Source organism: Anopheles cruzii, chromosome 3, assembly GCF_943734635.1.
Source record: "Anopheles cruzii chromosome 3, idAnoCruzAS_RS32_06, whole genome shotgun sequence".
NCBI classification, from domain to species: domain Eukaryota; kingdom Metazoa; phylum Arthropoda; class Insecta; order Diptera; family Culicidae; genus Anopheles; species Anopheles cruzii.
Genome location: NC_069145.1, coordinates 37,932,804 through 37,952,896, shown reverse-complemented (window position 1 = coordinate 37,952,896; position 20,093 = coordinate 37,932,804). Strand labels below are relative to the sequence as shown.

General features: G+C 50.4%; 1 protein-coding gene across 1 annotated transcript in view; it reads right to left on the bottom strand.

The window, feature by feature from the left end:
- Positions 1-3,072: 3,072 nt before the first annotated feature.
- LOC128271740 (uncharacterized) overlaps positions 3,073-20,093 on the bottom strand; it is a 130,008-nt gene continuing 112,987 nt past the window's right edge. The window contains exons 6-17 of the mRNA XM_053009368.1: positions 20,001-20,078; positions 19,139-19,195; positions 9,645-9,696; positions 8,636-8,814; positions 8,294-8,457; positions 7,662-7,743; positions 5,048-5,737; positions 4,707-4,863; positions 4,470-4,612; positions 4,146-4,396; positions 3,943-4,064; positions 3,073-3,797 (exon numbers count right to left, since the gene is read on the bottom strand). Coding sequence (XP_052865328.1) covers positions 3,073-3,797; positions 3,943-4,064; positions 4,146-4,396; positions 4,470-4,612; positions 4,707-4,863; positions 5,048-5,737; positions 7,662-7,743; positions 8,294-8,457; positions 8,636-8,814; positions 9,645-9,696; positions 19,139-19,195; positions 20,001-20,078 — 2,700 coding nt within the window. The remainder of the gene's footprint in view (positions 3,798-3,942; positions 4,065-4,145; positions 4,397-4,469; positions 4,613-4,706; positions 4,864-5,047; positions 5,738-7,661; positions 7,744-8,293; positions 8,458-8,635; positions 8,815-9,644; positions 9,697-19,138; positions 19,196-20,000; positions 20,079-20,093) is intronic.

The following is a 20,093-nucleotide window of genomic DNA, read 5'->3' as shown; positions in this document are numbered from 1 at the left end:
AACTCAACGAAAACGTCACTTTCGGAATCTTGTGTATTTTTACCTCCAATTGCGTCTCCTTTCTGTTCACTTCACCACTCAACTGATCCTCATTTCACTGCGCTTTCCCCGTGCGACCCTATCTATAGGCTCTTTCTTCGTACGGCCAAGAACGATCATGATAAGAGAATAATTAATTTATTTCGCTATTATAATTCGATTTCCTTTTTGTTGAGAATCCATAAATGTCGACGCATAGTCTGTGTGTGTTTGTGTGTTTTCTACATCTCCCCGCAATTTACCTTCTGACTGGTCATAAAATCTTTGCCTTTCTGGGTTTCTCAAGCAGATGGATGGTTTGTTTTTTAATTTCACTTCAGAGCTTTAAGGTGTCTATGAAACCCCCCTAGAACTGTCCCCTTGCAAAGTGTGTCTTTGGCAAGCTTTCGGCGAGGAAACGAATCGAGCGGCTTCTGTTTGCTCAAAGAACACATTCAAGGATTGATTTTGATTGTCGATCAACCGGAACGAAAAAAAGATAAAAACAGATTCTCATGGCAAAACAATACACAGCAAACAACGCCCTACGGTCACGACGCCCCACGAACCCACGTGTGTTTTAAATTCTTATGTCTGTGAAGCGCTGCCGTAGTCACACCCTGCTCGTTGTCGCCCACGTCAGTACACCAACTAAGTGTTTATGCTGTACGTAAGTTTACGCTTTCTTGTTTAGAGATAAATTACATTCTTAATGAAACCCTGGCCACGTGTGCTCTGCGAGCAACAGTCATGTGTGTTCGATTTTACTAACAGTGTCGCGGTGTGTTTTTACATTAGCATTTGCTTCGATTTAAATATTCGATTTCGTTTTGCTCCTAAACTCATACTTTGTAATAAATGATTTGGTTTGATTTTGGCTAGAATTTTTTGCGATATGAAATTTTTAATTTTACTTTTCGTTTCGTTTTTATACAAACGCGCCCTTTACATTCGTTGTGCATACGTTCTCTCTCTCTCTCTCACTTTATCCCTCTCTGTTTGCCATCACTTTGCGCCCGGGTTTTGCGTGGCAAGCGGGAAGTTTCATTTTGCTAGATGCTAAATTGTTCTAAACAGATTTAGATTCGGTAAATTTTTAATTTATAATTTATTTCGATTTCGATCTAGCGTTATGTAAGTCTCGTAACGGAAGTTAAAATTTGTCGATGTGGTGAATCTTTTCTTGTTTTTTTCAAATTGCTTACTCGTTATTTATTTATTTTTTCAGCTCTTTCCCCGCGCTCATGTTGCGCATCAGACTATAGAAAAGCGATAGAGTCACTTCCACCAGAGATTCCGCGCGTTACACTGTTTGCACCTTAAGAATATTGACTTGTGGAATGTGAAGTGTGATACCCTCCCCTTTCTTGTTCATTGCTTCGGTTCGCTGTGCTACCCCCACGGCCGCCCGGAGCGAGCGCCGCTATGCCTCTTTGACGAATTCACTTAAAACTAAAGCCAACTTCCTTACAACGAAAAACAAAACTATGTACACGTGTTAAGCAGATGAAAAGGCGAAAGGTAACACATTTGATCCACTTAATTTTGATTGTTTAGCCGTCTCAGTACAGCGGGGAAGGTTATTCGAGGAGAGATAAAAACTGTTGTAGCTCCACCGCCCCGCCACACCGTTCCATTGCTTTGATACCGGTTATTCTAAGTCAATCCTTCCCATCCCATTTACTTTCAATCGTATCGTACAGCTAACTAGCTCGGTTCTTGCGCCCCCAAACGGAAACCACCCAATTAACGTGCCAAACACACCTTGTTTCTCGTTGCCATATTTCGCTTCACTTTGCTTTCCTAATTTGTTTTCGTTGTAATTGGTATTTAAGAATTACTTTGGCATGCTACAAAAACAAAAACCGAAGCACACAACCGTTGGCTGTTCGCTCTCGCAAACACCACCAGCATCCACATCGATCGAAAGACCAATTCGATCAACATAACGCGGTTAGGAGCAACACGCGCCTGAAAGCAGCGCGTTGAAGGTCCTGGCGCATTCTCCTTCGGATCAACTTTAGAAGCGAACGCAAAAGCTAATAGTCAACAGAACAAGGAAAACAACCATCAACGGATAACAGTATTAGGTTTGTTTCGCGCTTCGCGTTCATCACTCGGATGCGCTTCGTTAACAGATTGTGTGTGTGTGTGGTTTTGAACTATTTCTTATAACTTGCCGCCCCTCTGCACGGGTGCGGCATGCGGCTGCAGTGTTGTGGCTCTGTGTCTGGCTATTGTAGGATGGTTTGAGATGCTCTCGCGCAAGCATTTGTTTATATGCTATTAGTTATATTTGCGTTAGTTTGCTCGTTTGTCTGTGTTTTGTTAGTCAAAAATATCACATTTTATCGTTCTCTTGCTTGCTCTTTCTCGCGACCGCACGCTGGTTGCACTTCGGCCTGTTTCTCTGTTCAAATGTTTAACGAAGCTAGCTTCCACTCCAATCGTCGTCGTCGCTTTCTCTGGTTCGATTTGGGCACGAGTCACTCGTCAACAATCATCAATAACAATCACGATCACAATTTATCGCAAGCACGCACGACCCACTACACTCTCCCTACCGATCCATGTATGGTACCAGGCTTTCGATTACGTTCTTTAGCAGACCCCCACTCGATAGCACGCCCACCATCCGTGCTTCTGCTGACCATCCTCTTGCTCCGTATCGCATTCGTCTCACACGTTAACAGTTTTCCGTACTAGCTAATCTCCTTACCTCCTTTGGCAGTGTGTTTGTGTGTGATGTCGGAGATGTATAAGTTTGTGTGCCGAATGGAACTGGTTTATCCTTGAACATGCGTGAACTATTTGCAGCAGTGTGTGTGTGTGTGTGGATGGATTGGTTTCAAGAGGAAAAACTAATCCCAATGCAAACATAACTCCATTGTAACTCCGGGTTTAGACCGGGTTACCGGAAGCGATTCTTACAATTCACCCTAACAACTGCGGCATCGTAACTTACCGCCGTACGACGATGTGTAGCGACTGGAGCCCGCAAAACCCGTCTGCCGCGTCGTCCTCGCTGATGGCCGTCATCGGGGGACGGACTCGTTAGAGCCCACCACTGCCCTTAACGGGGCCGGACGAAAGGCTGCTGCTGCTCACGCCGGAGTCGCTGGACTTTTCGCTAAGCGCTCCACCGCTACTGCCACCAGTCACGCTGCCACCGCCCATCATGACCATCGCCCCGCTGCTGCCTCCATCGCTACCACCGCCGAGCAGGCCACCCTTCTTCGCCACACCGCGGGTATTCATCGTTTTCGACGAACCGGTAGTGATGGACCCGTTGAACCGTCGAGCCGATTCCACGCGCTTCAGGATCTCGTTCGAACACTGGGCCACCACCGAGTCGAGATTGTTCGTGTCGTTGTCCGAGTGGGAATGGTGGTTGTGGTGGTGGTGGTGGTGATGCGCCATCAATGGTCCCATCATACCCTGTTGCTGCACCGGACCCAAACCGTGGCCATTGTTGTGCTGCTGTTGCTGCTGCTGTGACGGATGCTGGTGCAGCAGATAGTGATGCTGGGGATTGTTGTGCGAACCCTGCGCCGACGGTACGGGGGAGCCTTCGTAGCAGCCGGAATCACGGGGAAAATGCCGCCGGCCAAACGGAGACGTTTGGTGGTCACCGCCTCTCGTCGTCGTCGACGTTGCCGTACTACCGCCGCTGCTGCCTCCCATTCCGACTCCGGTGCCTGTGCAGCTGTTGACGTGATTCAGGCGGAGTCCTTCGTCGTTCTCCGAGCTCGAACCGGCCACATCTCCATCCGATGTTGCTATTAACGAACCATGCAAATTGGGCAGACAGTGTAAGTGAAGGGGTCAAGCTGCCTTTGGGCTAGCAACTCATTAGCAACGATCTGGGAAGCGGCCCAGAATCGCGATGTGCCGGAAGGACATGTTTGGCCACTTTCAACTTACAATCAAGATCGTGTAGCAGTTGCACGGCTGCCAAAATCTTCGCCCGATGCTCGGTGTTACCGATGCCCAGATAGTCCAGGTCGGATGGCTCCAGCTCTTTGAACAGCTCCAGATCTTCGTACCTGCCAAACGCGAAGGTAACGAACAAAACCGATTCAATCACATCGAACGCCACCGAAAAACGAAACCCCATCGGGGCATACCCATTAAGCACAAACACCGACGTGTACTCCTTCAGGCCTATCCGCAGCAACAGCTCCTCCACGCTCGTCGGGCAGCTGGTAGGCAAACGGTGCCGGCTGACTAGTTTGCCCCCGTAACCCTTCATCGCGGTCGTCGGTAGATCCGGCAACACTTCCACGCTGATGAACTTAAAGTGTCCCAAGCGGCCATTGGCGTAGCCCCGCCAAACGCCCGATGCGTTCATCGAGAGCACGTCTATGATGTCGCCTTTCTGAGTGGGTTTTTAGTGGAAGGAAACACGGGATTAACGCATCGGGGTCGTGTGCATCGGGTGCTATAGTTACCTTGAACCTAAGAGCCTCCTTATCGAACGGGCTCGGGCAGCTATCTACGAGGGCGATCGCCCTGCAGATCGGTATCATTGTGGCGCGATCTTCGGCCGACAGGGAACTGTGTGGACTGCCGGGACGCACCAGGGCCTGTGTGCCTGAACGAAGCGAGACGCAAACAAACGGGCCACCGAAGGCCACCAATCAGTACACTCTGCCCCAGCCGTCGAATCGATTGCGGGGGATACTCACTCGAACCCGAAGCGCTCGGTAGGCTTTCGACCGAACTGGCCGAATGTTGGAAAGTTTGGTCACTGATGCTATCTAAACAGTTACTGTAGTCACGATTGCTACGGTCCTTGCCACCGTACAGCAGGTGATCCTTTGGTGATGTACGAGCGTCGTTTGGCTGTCGATAGAAACAAATGCTAACAATATTAATTGAACGAACGCTGAACAAGCGACTTTTTCGAGTGCATAGTGAGCGTTCATCTAATTGAGACTGACTTCTCCACGCGCAACATAAATTATCAAGTAAGTTTGGAAATTGTCTCACTCGGAAGCGAATATTGGGCCGAACGGTCGAAACTTACGTGATGTACTAAAGCTATTTGTTGGCTTATGCTAAAATTTTTACTGTTGTGCGAGGTCGCAGCGCCGACGGCCGAGGCCGCCGCCGCCGTCAGCGACGATGTGAGATTGTTTCGATTTTTGGCAGCCTTCAGGCTTTTGAGATTGTTGACTGTGTTCTTTGTACTGGTGCTGTTGTTGCTGCTGGCGCTGCTGCTGCTGTTGGTGGTGTTGCTCATGCTCGTCGTACCACTGCTTATGTCCGCCGGGAAGCTGCTCGCTCCGCCTGCTCCTCCTGCGCCGATGGCACCACCCGCGATACTACCGCCGGTGCCACCGTTGACGAGGCTCGCTGGCAGATTGCCGCCGGATGCGCCGCCGGAAGCAAGTGTCATGCTACCACCGACACCATTACCACTTAGGGTTCCGCCGCTCGCCGCCAGCAGGATGGCGCCGGATGCGTGTCCCGCCATGCTACCGGACGCCACGGCGGATGTCGCACTGCCGTGTCCGGACGGTCCGGACTGTGCGTCGGCCAGCTTCAGCTGCTGCTGCTGCTGCTGCTGATGGTGCAGATGCTTCTGAAGCTGCAGTGCGTTCGCCTGCAGGATGTCGTCGTACTCGGACGAGGGCGTCGGGGACGGTGAGGGCGACTCGTCGCCCATGCCGGCACTGAGCGTTCGATAGCGGGCGGTGCAATTATTCGTCCCGATCTACAACGAGACCGCAGACAAATGAGAGATTACTCACGAGGAAAAATCGTTAACATCGTTGTAAAGCCCGCTTGGGAGCCCGCAAATGACTCCGAATGCCGATAGTGTCGCGCGGCCATTCCACTGGGGGCCGCCCTCGGGCCCTTGGGTTGGCCAAATGATGATAAATGCGAGTGGCGCGCCTCCCATTCGGGGACGATAATCCCCTGCCCAACGAGCGAACCCATCACTCTTGGCCGTGCTGCACCACATTATGCTCCCATCTGGCCTCCGGCCGGCCGGCTCCTGCTAAGGAGCGACCCTCTTTTGTCTAGTGCCAATCCGTGAGGTCGCCCGGCGCCGCTTAGGGTTCATCTCACGTACAATCTTCACCATTTTCACGAGCGTTAATGTATTCGCTGCTGCTCATTGGTGCTTATCCCCTTGAGCAGCTCAACGAGAGCGCCACAGCCAAACTTTTACACGAACCGGACTAATTTTGCAGCATTTTCCTAGCCGGCCACCAAATTGACTGAAAGTACGTCCTTTGCCGGAGAGACGGGAGATTATTGCATTATTGTATTTTTTCTTTTGGTAAATGAAAATAAAGTAGTCGAACGGTGTGTTCTACATGCGCGTGATGGCAAAACGATGGCTTGGGCAGCTTCAATGATACTACAGAAAATGGGAAAATGTTAAATCTCAATCTCTCCCCAGTAACGGCGGTACACTGTTGGTATTTGACAGGACCGTAAAGCTTCCATTCTATCTCGTGGCCACAATTTCACTCTGGTTGTTGGCATCGCTCACTTCATAATTGCAGGATGCTGGATGATAGTATTTTATCAACAATATCCCTGAGGCAAGTGGTTGACAAATACCTTGCGTAATCAATCTCTAGAAAGTGGTTTAATTTCTTCGTTTACGGTTGGTGTCGCCAACCGCCGGCGGAGCTGGCAAATTTTAATCTCAATACGCCGAGAAGTAGCTCTGCCGCCCGGATGAAGAGGTTTTAATTTTCTTACTTCTCGTCGCGGTGGTATTCCCGTTTTCGGCAGTGGCCGCCAGTGCCAGTAATCAGGAGCGTTACCGATCCCGTCGGTAATTCCTTCCTTCCCTCCCTGGGGTAATAGACATTCACGCAGACACTGCGCGCGCGCGCGCCCCGGGGGTTATGGGGCCCGGGGAAAACCTTTTCATTTCCCGTCGGATAATGATAACGTTTATTAAGTTGATAAGAACAATAATAGCATCCGATGAAGATGACGAGATGTGGTGCGGGCTTTGGAAGCGAGAATGAAAATTATCCTTATAACGCGCTGCTGTATACCGCGGAACGAGCATTGAAGACTCTGCGTGGACGTTTTTTCTTCCTTTTACCTCACCGTCAGTGCAAGGGTCGTCTTGGGTAGATGAAGCCATTTTTTTCTATTACGGTTTGCCCAGTAAGTTTATTATATCGCGGTCTGTAAGACGGGTGCTAGGCAAAATATTATGGAAGCGCGATGTCCACCCAGCTGAGGGCTGGTGGCTTGGGTCCCACTTTCGATCTTGGCTCGCGTTCCATTCGCATACATTTTCAAGCCCTGGATCCGACCATTATCGAGTAATGGGCAGATTAAACATCTTGCAAAGGATCGGAGAGTTAAGTAATTCTAATGGATGGCCGTAAAACAGACCATTATTGTAAACTCTATTTACCAAACTGATACATGCAGCATGGAACACAAAGCAGTCCAACGCATTCGACTGCGTCTTTAGGTGATTCTTATTTTCTATCAGCTATTCTAAATTGTTTTAATTTACAACAAATGCACGGTGCTGAACTTAATTTCGCCCGTTTAGCCATTGAGTGAAGATAGGCTACTGGCTGCCCCTCTACCGGTCAAGTGATAGGTACCTGGTTGGAGGATAGGATAGGTGGTTCCAATTAAGCGCTACTTACCGACACCTGACTCAACCGGGAGGTAACGCTATGCAGATCCGATATTGAGCCGGCATAATCGCCACTTTCCCGATCGTGCGATCTGCATCACCGCCACAAATGATTGAAATTCCGGATCCAAGACCGAGGCATAGAGGGAGAGAAGGAGAGAAAGAATAAACGGGAAAATGTATTAGCCGGTGGTATCGAAATCGAAAGGCTAGACACCCTATTGGAACCATCTGCGGTGATGACGTCGGGGTGCTGACGATGGTGATGAGAGGCGAACGTACATTAAATTTGAAGTTAATCAAAGCTCTCTTCTCACTCGTTCCGGTGGTCCCCCCCGGCCCATCTGACGGGGCTGATGGTAATCTCTGATGGGTTTTTGGGGACGCAGCGCGGCACGAGAGAGTTACGGGGCATCTGGCTCCAAGCGCCGGCAAAGTTTTAATTGGACGGCGTCGACGAGTTTGGATTGATTAAATTTAGAGTAAAATTATAATTACCGGCCACCAGCCACCCCCGAACGGACGGGCGGTGTTTCCGGCGGCGGCCGGAGTCGCGTTCTTTAAATCATATAATGAGCTTAATCGATTTACGGCACAAGCACAGGTTCGTCACAAGCACAACCGTTCCACCACGATGCTTACCGGGCATGCTTCAGGGGGATGATGGTCGGTGGGTTTGGTGGTTGCTGCGGTACGATCAGTCCTCGGCGCGGACCTCGCTGCGGTATCGAAATATCACCGGCGGACCGCAACGATATCACACTCTGGCCTTCGCGCCCATTTGAAGTGTAGCATACGCGACCACCCTGTGATTGGAGAGAGAGAGCAACAGTAGCGACAGTCAATTAAACCCCGGCGACGGAAACTGCGGAAAGACGAGTTTTTGGCATGCTTCATAGAGGGACAGTGGAAAGGACTTGAATCAGCATTTTGGGCAGGGCTATTGCAGGAGGTCCTGTCGCATCGTCCAGACAAATGCCTCACCTGTATCGTTGCACTCGGTCCTCCGCCACCGTCGCCGGCGTACCCGGCGCCGAGCTGCCGCATGCCCGACATCAGAAAGTCGTCCGGATCGCTCTCGTACGGTGGCTCGTCGTACCAGTGGCCCTGGTGCGGCATACGCAGCACACCGGTGACCGCATCGTCGTACATGTACGTGTCGTCTGCAAGAAGAAGAGATGATCGGTGGCAAACCAAATTAGCTACCCGAGCGCAACAATCGGACTGACCGTCCCCAAGAAGCAACTGTCAAGATGATGCTTGGCGTTTACCGGAGCGACTGACTGCCCCAGTCTGACGATGCATTGGCGGCGGTGGCATTGGCTTTCGTCCGAAGAAGCAAACCGGAGTCAGCGCACGATTGCTACCGGATATCAACAATTCCTGATTGCATCCGATGATGCACAAATATTGAAGCCAGCAATTTCCTTACGGTGGGGTGGCGCAATGGGCCCGGAAAAAGGCAGAACACCGAATCCAATTTGCTTTCTTTTGTACCAACCAAGCTCATTTTCGCAACCGTCAAACACTTCCGAGTGCCCTGTCGGTGTGTCCCACGGGAGGATGCCACGTACACGTGTGCTTGCCACACAGCCCAGAAGAGGGGGATGGAGGGTCGCAAAAAAGAAGACAAACAATCAGAAACCATCATGCCATCGGTTTGCGGAAGCCAAGAAATTAGATTCACTGCACACTGCAAAACGGCATAATGAACTTTGGGCTAGCACCGCCGCCGCCGCCGCCGCACCGGATCCAGATGGCCGGGGCTCTAACAGGATTAGGAGTCCGCCCCCTGTTCCGTCGGCCGTCCGAATGGCGGGTGCCGTTTGATGAATCTCCAAGGAGTGATCGGTTTGATTGGATGCAATCAGCCAATTCCTGGCGAGCCGCGCGGGCGCGCTCCTGGTACCGATGGTCCCCCTGGTTCACGGTGACATTATCTGCAAGGGTCCCTCCTCTGCTGTGCCTTCCGTTTCTCCCGCCGGGTGCTTACCTCGAGAGTCCCTGCTGAGCTGCAGCAGGCCCTGCCGTATGTCTCGAAGTATCTGGAACGAGAGCAGGTGCACACAGGCAGGTTAGCGAGAGCGACGAACGAAACACGGGTTCCGCCGGTGGGGTCATGGGGAACCGATTGAAGCCAATTTGAAGGCTACAACCTACCGCCGCCCAACGCCCCACCGGAGGCTAATGAACCATCCATTCGGAGCAGGAGTGTGGTCTACGGATCTAAGCCAGTGTGTTGCTGTGTAAGTGATTGCTGTGATGCTGTGGGAGTGTGCGTGGGGCAGGATTCTGCCCGACGACAGAAAGAGAGAAAGATGGCCGGGAGGCAAACTGGGTGCAGGGTAACGCATGCCGCAAGCAAAACTATTCTAACTCACTCCGCCGTCCGCGCGCGCGTGGTGACGTGGTGCGCACGGCGAGACTTTACGTGTCGGGAATTATGCCACTAATTCGCAAGTTAATCAATCACTGAACGCGCTCTGCGCTACTGCCACTTCTTTGGCGTGGTTCTTCGCCCCCCGCGGCCTAAAAAGGAAGACTCTATCTCCGGCGCACGCACTTCCTTCCGGCTGCTCTGCTCTGCTCTGCCAGGAGCGTGATTTGATTGATTCGCACACCACTGCTTGGGGGGCTACGCAACTTCCGACAAACTTTGGCTCCCGCTCCCGACGAATGTTAGCACGATGTACGTGTCATGTATGGCGGAGAGCCTAACTTGCAGGCGCAATAATGACGGCACGGTGTAATAACGGATAAATTAGGCCCAATCAAGTTGCCTTCATCATTTTGCGGATTCCTAAGCTTGCGCCCTCCCCCCCCCCCCGAAGCCGATACCTTCAAGAGACTCCTCAAACACCGGTTGTTTGGAGATATTAGTAGTCCCCTCCCGGTGCTTTTCCTGATCCTGGTGCAAAGCTGTAGCCCACCAAGTGCGGCCCTGTTCGCGCGGTCTGCCGGAAGAACGTTGCTGGAATTTCATCAACGTTGGCAATGTTCGGCGGGAGGGCCTCATTCGTGAAATGATTTGAAACCAGCCTCTCTCAACCACAAGAAGCTCGAGCTTTCGTCGGGTCGATGATTGATTGGGCGTCGGCTGTCAGTATGACGGTGATGGGCGCTTCAATCAGAGGACGAGCGCGCCGAATCCGGGCGGTTTATCTAGTATCTTTTATGTGAGAAGATTAAACACTTGTAGAAGCCCCGCTCTAGCACTAGCGTTCAATGCCAACTGCCAAGAGGGGACCATTTTGACAACCACTTTGGATTTGATCAGAGTTAGCTGGTGCTAGAAATCATCCGCTCTACGAGCTCGAAAGGTACGAAGGCGGATCAAAGTTGTTCGCGACATTTGAATTTCCGCGGGCTACTTATATCCGATTTTTAATTGTCCATTACATTCATGTCAGTGACTTATGGTGAAAAGTTCGGCCATTTTGAGTAATCAGTCAATTTTTAACAGCTGTTTTGCTTGGAGAAGTTTTGGCTCATCGTCGATTTTTCTCTACTCCGAAATTAAAGAAGGCAAAGAATCTTTCTCAAATATTTTGTGAAAAACAAAATTCTCTTAACAGACGTATTCTAAATGTCGATTGTGGCTTATGGTGAAGCTATAAAGACCAACATCAGCGCTTATCGGTGGTTCAAAATTTGTTCAGAGGTCCGAGAAGATGTGAACTTCCAAAAGCCAAGTTTGGTCGAATATCAACAGTTTTGCTTACAATTTTCTTCGATTGCATGGTCGTGGTGCATCATGAGTTGTTGCTGAAGAATAGAACGTCCAATAAAGAATATTTCCTGCAAGTTATGCGCAATTCGCCCGAAGCAATCCGTCCCCACATCCGTGGTTTCTGCGCGGATTTTTGGCCAAAACAACACACTAATGATGCCAAAACTACCCTATTTTCTAGATCTGGCCCCCTTTACTTTTTCTTGTTCTGGAAACTGAAGGGGGCATGAAAGGACGACGCTACGATACGATTTAGGAAATAAAGCCAAATGAGCCAAAACACGTCCAAGGAAATGAGCCAAAATACGTTCAAGCAAACCATTTGTCAAAAATTTACTGATTACTCAAAATGGCCGAACTTTTCACTATAAGTCACTGATATGTGTAGCAACCTAACGCCGAAAAATTGAAAATCGAATCGGGCCCACGGAAATTCAAATGTCGCGAACAATTTTGATCCGCGCTTGGACATTCCAACAGGACTCAGCACCAGCGCACTCAGCACGCGCCACCCAAGAATGGTTAAAAAATGAGGTTCCTCGCTTCATTTCCGCCACACAATGGCCACCAAAATCTCCGGATGCCAATCCGTTGGACTATTGTGCCTGGGGTATTTGGAAAAGCAAGGTTGGAACTAAAAAATATCGAACTTTAGATCACCTCAAGCAAGCGCTTCGCCGAGAATGGGACAAAATACCGCAGAGCCTCAACTTGCGGGCAGCGTGTGACGGTTTCATTTGCCGTTTGAAGGACATAATTCGTGCCAAAGGTGGCCAATTCGAACAAACCTAATTTGTTCTAAAATTTTACGAAATTTTCGAAATTTTTTGCTTTCATTTAATAAAATTGAATCAAAAATGAAAAAATATGACGTTTTACTTTGTTGCAGTTTTTTCGGCTCACCCTGTGATGATGTCGACATCCAGACTAAACAAAAATCGGTTCGAAACCAACCAATTAGTAGCCTATTCTCTTTCGGTAGCGCTCCCGCAGTCCTTTTCATACAGCAGCAATGGTCGAAATGGTTACTTTAATGGAAATTTGCAAAAAAAAAAAAACAGGCCACATCGAAGGCCCTCGCACAGCGCGCGATGATTGAAAAACTTGCAAACCCGCAGAACGGCGGACAAGTAATTTGTAAACCATAATGCCCTAATTCATATTCCGCCCGGATGAAAGATGGCTTCCCAAAAGGCACCTGCGTCTCCGGTGGCGCAGAGTGCCCGAGTGGCGAACCGAAAAGGTTACCAAACTTTCACGCCAGCACCGTGCCATCCCTTTTGGGCTGGCGCTTGGGCTGCTGTTGCCACTCCTACCGATGAGTTTGACCCTTGGAAACTTTTCATCACGGCCCCGGCTCGGTCCCCCGTCCCGTGGCCGGGTGCTATAAAATGTGCGTGTTGCAGTCGTTACATCGTGAATCCTCAGGTGCAACGTTTTCCGAGCGCCACAGGCCCCATTCGCTCGGTGCTCGGTGCTCGCTGCTAGCCCAAAAAGGTAAACACGGTCAACAGCCCGGCCCCCGGTGTCACCCGAGGGACCGACTCTCCACGGTGCAGTTCTTCCCGGGTGCCGGGAGAGTTTGGCCAAGGCAGGCAAGGCACACCGAGCGAGCCCACGCCCGCCAAGGGGACCAAACCTAATTATTCGAGCCGAAGCTATAAAAACCGTGCTCCGTGCCCTAGACCAGCCAGCGGGGATCGGCCCACAGTCGCGAGCCCAAATTTACAGCTCACCACAGGACCGTGGCCTTCCTACTTAATCTCCACGAGTCACTGCGACTCTCACTGCGACGGTTAGAACAAATGTAGCACAGAGCGCGCGGGGCCGGGAAAAATTGCCGCCTGGTGCCCGTAAATCATGTTGTCCTTTTTTTGGTGTTGTTGAGCCACCCTTACGGGCGGTAGGTTTATCTGTTCGGTAGCCTACTTTGGGCAGAGCTCTGGCCAATTCACTTGGCCCTCCACCAGGCCGAGGTGTGCCGAGTAACAACCGGTCCGGTCCATTCCGCGCGACGTCCGTGATTACCACCTCATTGTGGATATTTTCGGTTTTTACACTTTCCACATAAATAATTTCCAAACATTTACACGCGCGTCCGCGGCCCGTCCACTGCGGCTTAGCTACCCCGCAGGCGACAAATGAAGGTGTTCGACCGCCACGACAGCCCTTAGCTTGGCTTGGCGTGACGACCTGGTCGACTAGTTGCTTCAGCAAGCCTTCTCCGAAGGAGACCAGGAGACGTTGCGACCCGACCGGACCCGACCCCGTGTTGCCGATTCCGTTTACGACCCCCGGGAGATTAATTCAATCCTAGCGTGATTTAATGCGGTTGACTTTGGTGCAGTTATCAGCACGTTTTACGTTCTATGTTTGCACAGTGCGACACGACACGGAACGGGTTCGGGTCGGCCATGCTGTCATGCTCACCCATCCGTCTTTTCGCACTGCAGACGGAGCTCCGCACGTGCCGTCTCCGGTAGGATCCGGAGGGTGAAAAAAAACCGTCGAACCCGGGCCAAAGTGGGCGTCCGTAATCAAATCTGCTACGCTGACCCACGCTCGTATATCCAGCTCTCGCATGGCCAGGACACCGTGTGGGACCCGGGACCGCGTGACGCAGACTGAGGTTTACTTTCAATTATCGGCCAATCAATTTGCCCCGAGAATGGTGCTGAGTAAGGTGCTTGACTCTGCTTGCGAGCATCGTCTACATTTTTATGGCCACCAAATATATTTCATCCCGAGTTGCGCGTTCTGCTGTGATGGCGAGTTTTCAATGCTCTCGGCCCATGCTTGAAGGTTTGTTGCCAGCCAAATGTCCCAGTTTGTGGCAAACGGGACGCGAAAGTGTTTGACTTTGATCGATAACTTCTGAATTTAAGTTGCGCTTGTTACAATTTAACTCACAAACCAGTTTATATTCAATATTCATCAGTGCTCGTCGTAAGTTCTGGTTGCTGGATAGTTCCACGTCAAGTAGTGCGGACCTCAAAGCGGAACCAACCAACTTTTTGTACTAGATGCCCTAAGCTTAGCCTGCAGAAAATGCGAAATGGAGTTTGTGGTCTGACACGTCATGCGGGATGAAAATTTCAAACGTAATGCTTTCTTTTCCATTAAAACGCGGCGCCTGCGTCACAGCGGGCCCTATCCTGCTGCGCGCACAGGAGATCACGCATCACGCAGAGAGCACACCGGCAGATATCAAGGCGCCAGCAGCCAGCGGCCAACGAGAGTCGATGTGCCGCAACATAAACACACGGCCCGGCCGTTGTGAACGGAGTCCGAACGACGACGATCCGCTCGGCCACGCGCTTCATCCATAACCATGTGTGGTGGCGAAGGAATATGGAATCTAATAAAATTTCATTATGAGATCAAATCCGGCGATCCACCGGAACCATGCCCTGTGGCCCTTTGGCCGAGTGAGAGTGGTGCCGTCAAAATGGTGGATGTAAACTCGGAGGTCTGAGATGGAAAGGCGATGTACAAGGCAAGCCAGAGATTAAATGCGAAAAGAAGAAGCAAAGCAGTGAACGGATTCTATCATCCAACTTACACTGGGGCATGCAGACAGGCAGGCAAGCAGGCAGACAGAGAGGATATGTGGTCTCCGGGAGCTGGGATGTATGCTGGGGAATGGGGTCTTCGTGGTCACGGGGACGGTGAACTACCATAACCCTAAATTGATCTTTCCTATTTGCACTAACTGGGGCAACCTACTTTACACACACACACACGCGGGGCAGGATAAAGTTGAATCGACCTACGGGCCTAGGACCTACTCGCGAAAAACGCTTCGGTAAGCGCTAATGGAACGACGGACGGGGCATTACTTTTCATCGAGCGCAAGCAACTGTTGGGCGGGACATGGTCAAATACGGGGGGAGGCACATTCGGGGCGCATTCCGGGCGACGGACACACACACACACACACACAACATCCTACAGCCGTCGGACGGGCCGAGCCGACTAGCGGCCAACAACGGGGAAACCCGGGGCATGTAAAACTGTGAAGAAATAATCTCGGGCAGTAAATTGCATACACGAAACGACGCCACCGGCAACAAGGATAAGTTCGCCAGCCAGTGTGTGCCGCTACCGTGTGGGCGGCCCGGGGCAAGGCAAGCATGCTAATAAGATATGGTGTGTGGTTGGTTCGTGGTGAAGGTTAGAGTACATGGTCCGGGGGGGCACCCCCGTGAAAGGATTTACCGTGGCAATCGCGACAAGCTGTGTTTGATCCTCGGGAGAATGTGGTGACGCGCGTTGACGGTTCGCGTCCACGGCACACAACACGCTAGTTCTTGTAGGGGCCACAGAAGCAAAAGCAAGGACCACAGCCAACGCGCTAGTGCTACTTACTCGGGGCCCGTCACTGGCAGGAGCGCAATCGGTACAAAACGCTCGCAACATCAAGCCGTTTTTTTGTTTAATATTCCGGGAAATGTTCCGGGAGTCGCCGAACCGACAGGGAATGAAATTGGCCAATACGTGAGCACCATACGTGCGAATTGCGGATAGCTGCTGCCAGCGAGGTGACCCGTGGTTAGGAGCGAAAGTGAATGAGTTCGGAAGCGGCATGACTAATGGCTTGCTGTGATGACACTGGTTTACTGGTTGTATATTTCATTCAACATAATCATGTAACAGGACACCTAAGAAGGCTTTAGCTACCACCGAGCGCTCGCTGAACCTGACCTCCATCTTGCTACCTCTCCGTACGGAAACATGCTGAATTACTGCGCTGCGATTCACTACACACGACATTAATAAAAACACAGTTTTTTTTGTTTGCTGTGTAAAAATGGCAACAAATCACGCTCCTGAACAGTGAGTGGTTCGCTAGTAGAGCAGTATGAAGATGTATGCGCCAATCGGGATGGAATGTGCGTTCCTTTTAACATTTTCAAAATTTGGAAAAAGGAAGAAAAACAGTGCTCTGATGCTATCTGCCATTGGGTTTCCTATATGCATCTATGGCGTTAGTTTCTTAGGCTACCGATAAAGATACGAGATACGAGAACACCCAATCGTGGCTGGAACGCAGGCCCTACACAGTACGTGTTACCGAGATTACCTAGCATTTATATTACGCTACAACAGTGCATTGCGATTCCGACGCGATTATCCTATTAAAAACGGTTTTGATTTGCTGCGCATGAAAACGGGGACTCCGAGCCGACGGACTCATCGGATAGCAAAAGAAGGGGCTTTGCTTCGCTTTTCCACACCCCAGCGGAAGTGGTTTATGCCAACACACAAACGGTCATCGCGGGGTGTGCATAGTCACACACCACCACCAGAGTCTTAAAGCTGATCACTGCGAATCCAGTACGGTGAGTTGGAGTTTGAATAGTTACGCTTCGTTGGGCGCGCGTTCGGTGTGTACGATTAGTTGATTTGTTAGTATGTATGCAAAAAAGAGGAAAAAGAAAGAAGAAAAACAAACAAACAAACAAAAGTAGAAAAGAAAACAGATATGAAGCGTTATTGTTTCTTGTTTTGTTGGTTTGTGCACAAGCGAAAGTGGGGTTCGGGGTTCAAGATATGGTTTTTGGATATGAAGAGGAAACGGCAAAGGACATTCTCCAATTCTGGTCGCCTGCGGTCACTGGTCACAAGTAACGCACCACCACCACTACCAACTGGCCACACGATCCCTGTTTCATATTTAGCCACCACAAAGCACGCGTCGGTCGAGTGTTGGAACTAAAAGTAAATATTTGTGCACTCGCGCTATTAGCGCAACATATTAAAGCCGCGCGCCAAATCACCGACAATTGAGTCTGTAATTGATTTTACAAATTTACTTTGCGGAACTTTGCCTTGCCCTGCAAACAAACAAATCCGGATCCGGCACATAAACACACTCCGCCATTGGCGCGCGCTTCATTCAGTGACTTCACTGTGCAGTTTCCGTGCGCATAAAAGCATCATAAAAACAAAACCGAAATGCAACATTTTTAGTAACTTTTTTCTTTAGTCTCTTTATCATGCTCATAGCGCCAAAACGAAGCACGGGGGTTCATTTTGAATCCATAAAAATTTCATTTAGCTCATGGATTGCCATTCACCACAAACCAAAAGCAAGCAAAAAGAGGAACGAATCGCATAAAATTAAGCCACCAAAACCGCGCGGCCGCCGTCGAGAAACCACCGTCCACGTCGGCTTGCGCCTTGTAATCCTGTCGATTTTTAGAACCGAACGTTGGGGTTTTGCCCCCGCACACCAACATTTTTGGTGTGCGGTTTTTCGTTGTTGTTGATATTCATTTTTTGCTCGCCCCCTTTTTTTTTGCTCCACTCTCCAATGTTGCGCGAAAAGTTTTTATGCGGCATCATCATCCATGTGGCTTTGATGTGGATTGATACGCTTTCGGGCCGGGCGCGTGTTCTGGCGAAAAACGGTTCATTTTCACTCGGTTCAAATTTCCAATTTAATGATTCGATTGATGTACAAACGAGCGCGAGCGCGAGCGTTAAGAGGACGATTCGTAACGTTTATTAGCTCGTCAACCTCATGGGGATTACACTTTTGCTTGTTAGTAAATATGTTAAGGAATTCATTTTTTTCCATTTTGATATTTTTTATCATACAACCACACTCGACACAAGCTACAGCTGTGGGTCATTTGTGGTGGAAGCACCGCACCTATATCTGTAAGACTGATAGTTCTCATACTGCGTTGGAAGTGTCATTCAAAATCAAAATAACTTCTCAATCGTCATCAATTTGCTCGGATATTGTATTTACGATTGTTCGCTAAAATGACATGGATAATTACTCGTTCCAATAGGACGGCGCCACACAGCTCAACCAACAATTAATTTATGTTCCGACCATTGTTCCCTGAACGACTGATATAGAGACCGAGATTACCAAGATTCGACGCCACCAGACTGTGGGGATATTTAAAACCCATGGTATAGGGCTAACAAGCCAAGGACTGTAGTTGCCCTCAAGAACTATATTCCAAGAACCACAACCAAGATTACCAAGGTCAGAGGTGGCCATTTGCGCGACGTTCTTTGGAGGCTTGAACCAAACATCAAACGAACGTGTGACAATGGACGAAATAAGGATCTCGGTAGGTGCAACTAATAGGTGCAACACAGAAAAAACGGACGGTTTCGTCCGAAGCGCTTCAAGATGCAACCGTCGACTATAAAAGTTACAACTGTATTTTAAGTAGCCCAAAATACAGTCAACGTTCCAACATCGACACATGTTCGAAAAGTGATAATCACCAACAGCTGTCCATGTCCAATTTATTTGTCCATGTGCCAATACCGGGGCCTGATCTTCGTTCGCATTGTCCACTCAAAATGAGAGGCCACACCACCGAATATGATAGTAAATCCAGGCCCAAAAATATTAATAAGTTCGATGGGGTATATTTGCGACGCGGAGATTTATTCACGACTCGTAGAGCTTGAACGAATCCAAAGTGTAAAAGGCGCGCGGCGGCGACTAATGGCTGCACCCCGTTGTCACGTCAAAGTGAATTGAATTCCCTGGTGAATTCCTGGTGGGCCTGATGATTTGGTAGGAATCGCAGGTAGACGAGGCCGTCAGGAGCAGTGGTAGTTATAAAGTTAGATGGGACAGAAGAAACTCAAAATGAACCGTCGCTGGCCGCCACGGCGTGAACCGTAGGCCACGGGCGGGGAAAGATGGGAAAAATTGGAAAGCCGTTACACACTAGCATCGTGCCGGGAGGGCGCGGGCGCGGGCGAGCGGGCTCACTTACCTCTTCGTGTTCGCGTTGAAATTTTTCCTTCTTCCGCAGCGCTTCCTGTATTTTTAGCTGCGGTGCCGCCCGGATGCGAGGAGGAAAGTGCGGGCAGAAGGGAAGGGACAAAGGGAAACAGAAAGAAGAAACGAGGTACCGTAAATGCCGTGAAAACAAATGAGTTGGTGAAAAGTTTAAAGTGCCTTTCGACTGCGCCCGCTTTCCGTCGGCGGGACCTAGGGAAGTGGCACGCCGATGTCACTCTTTGCTGCCTGCCGGTCTCGCGCTCAGTGTCCACCCGCCAGCTCCTGGCAGCACGTCGCCGTCTCTGTCGCCACCGTCGCCGTCGCCGTCGCCGTCGCTGTCCGTGCCGTGCCCGTCGTCCGTTTCCGCGATGTGTGCCAGTAGTAGCCGGCCGCCAAGGCGCTTCTTCCGCGCCTGCCACTGTCCCCTTCGCACACCACCATCATGCTGTGGGCGGCGGGGGTGCGGGGGTTTAATTTTCCGAAACGAGGTAACAAGCTTGGAAAATAATTAAACGTGTCGAGCGGTACACACGCGAGAGCCGAGCGGCGACCGACCGGTTAAGGGCGGCGAGCTGAAGCAATTTTAAATATTTCTCTACTAATCTCACCCAGCCGGAAAGCGTGGGCGGTGCGGGGGCGCGGGGCTCGGGGTGATGGTGCTGGAGGGTGGCCGGTGGCGCGAGGGTGGAAAATCGGAAGCTGAGCCGAAGCGGAATCAACCGGACAGCGGCAGCGGCTCTCTACTGGGCGCAGTGCGGTGGCAATAGGAGCAACAGTAGCGACTGCAGGAGCAGCAGGAGCAGCAGCAGTGGCCACTGAATGGAAATTAAACTTCGCGCGGCGCGAATACTTACCCTCTGAATGGTTTCCTCGAAACTTGGCTGCGGTCCACCGCCATTCATTTGAAACTGTCTCAGTCTTTCGTTTTGTGACTGAAAAGAAAACAA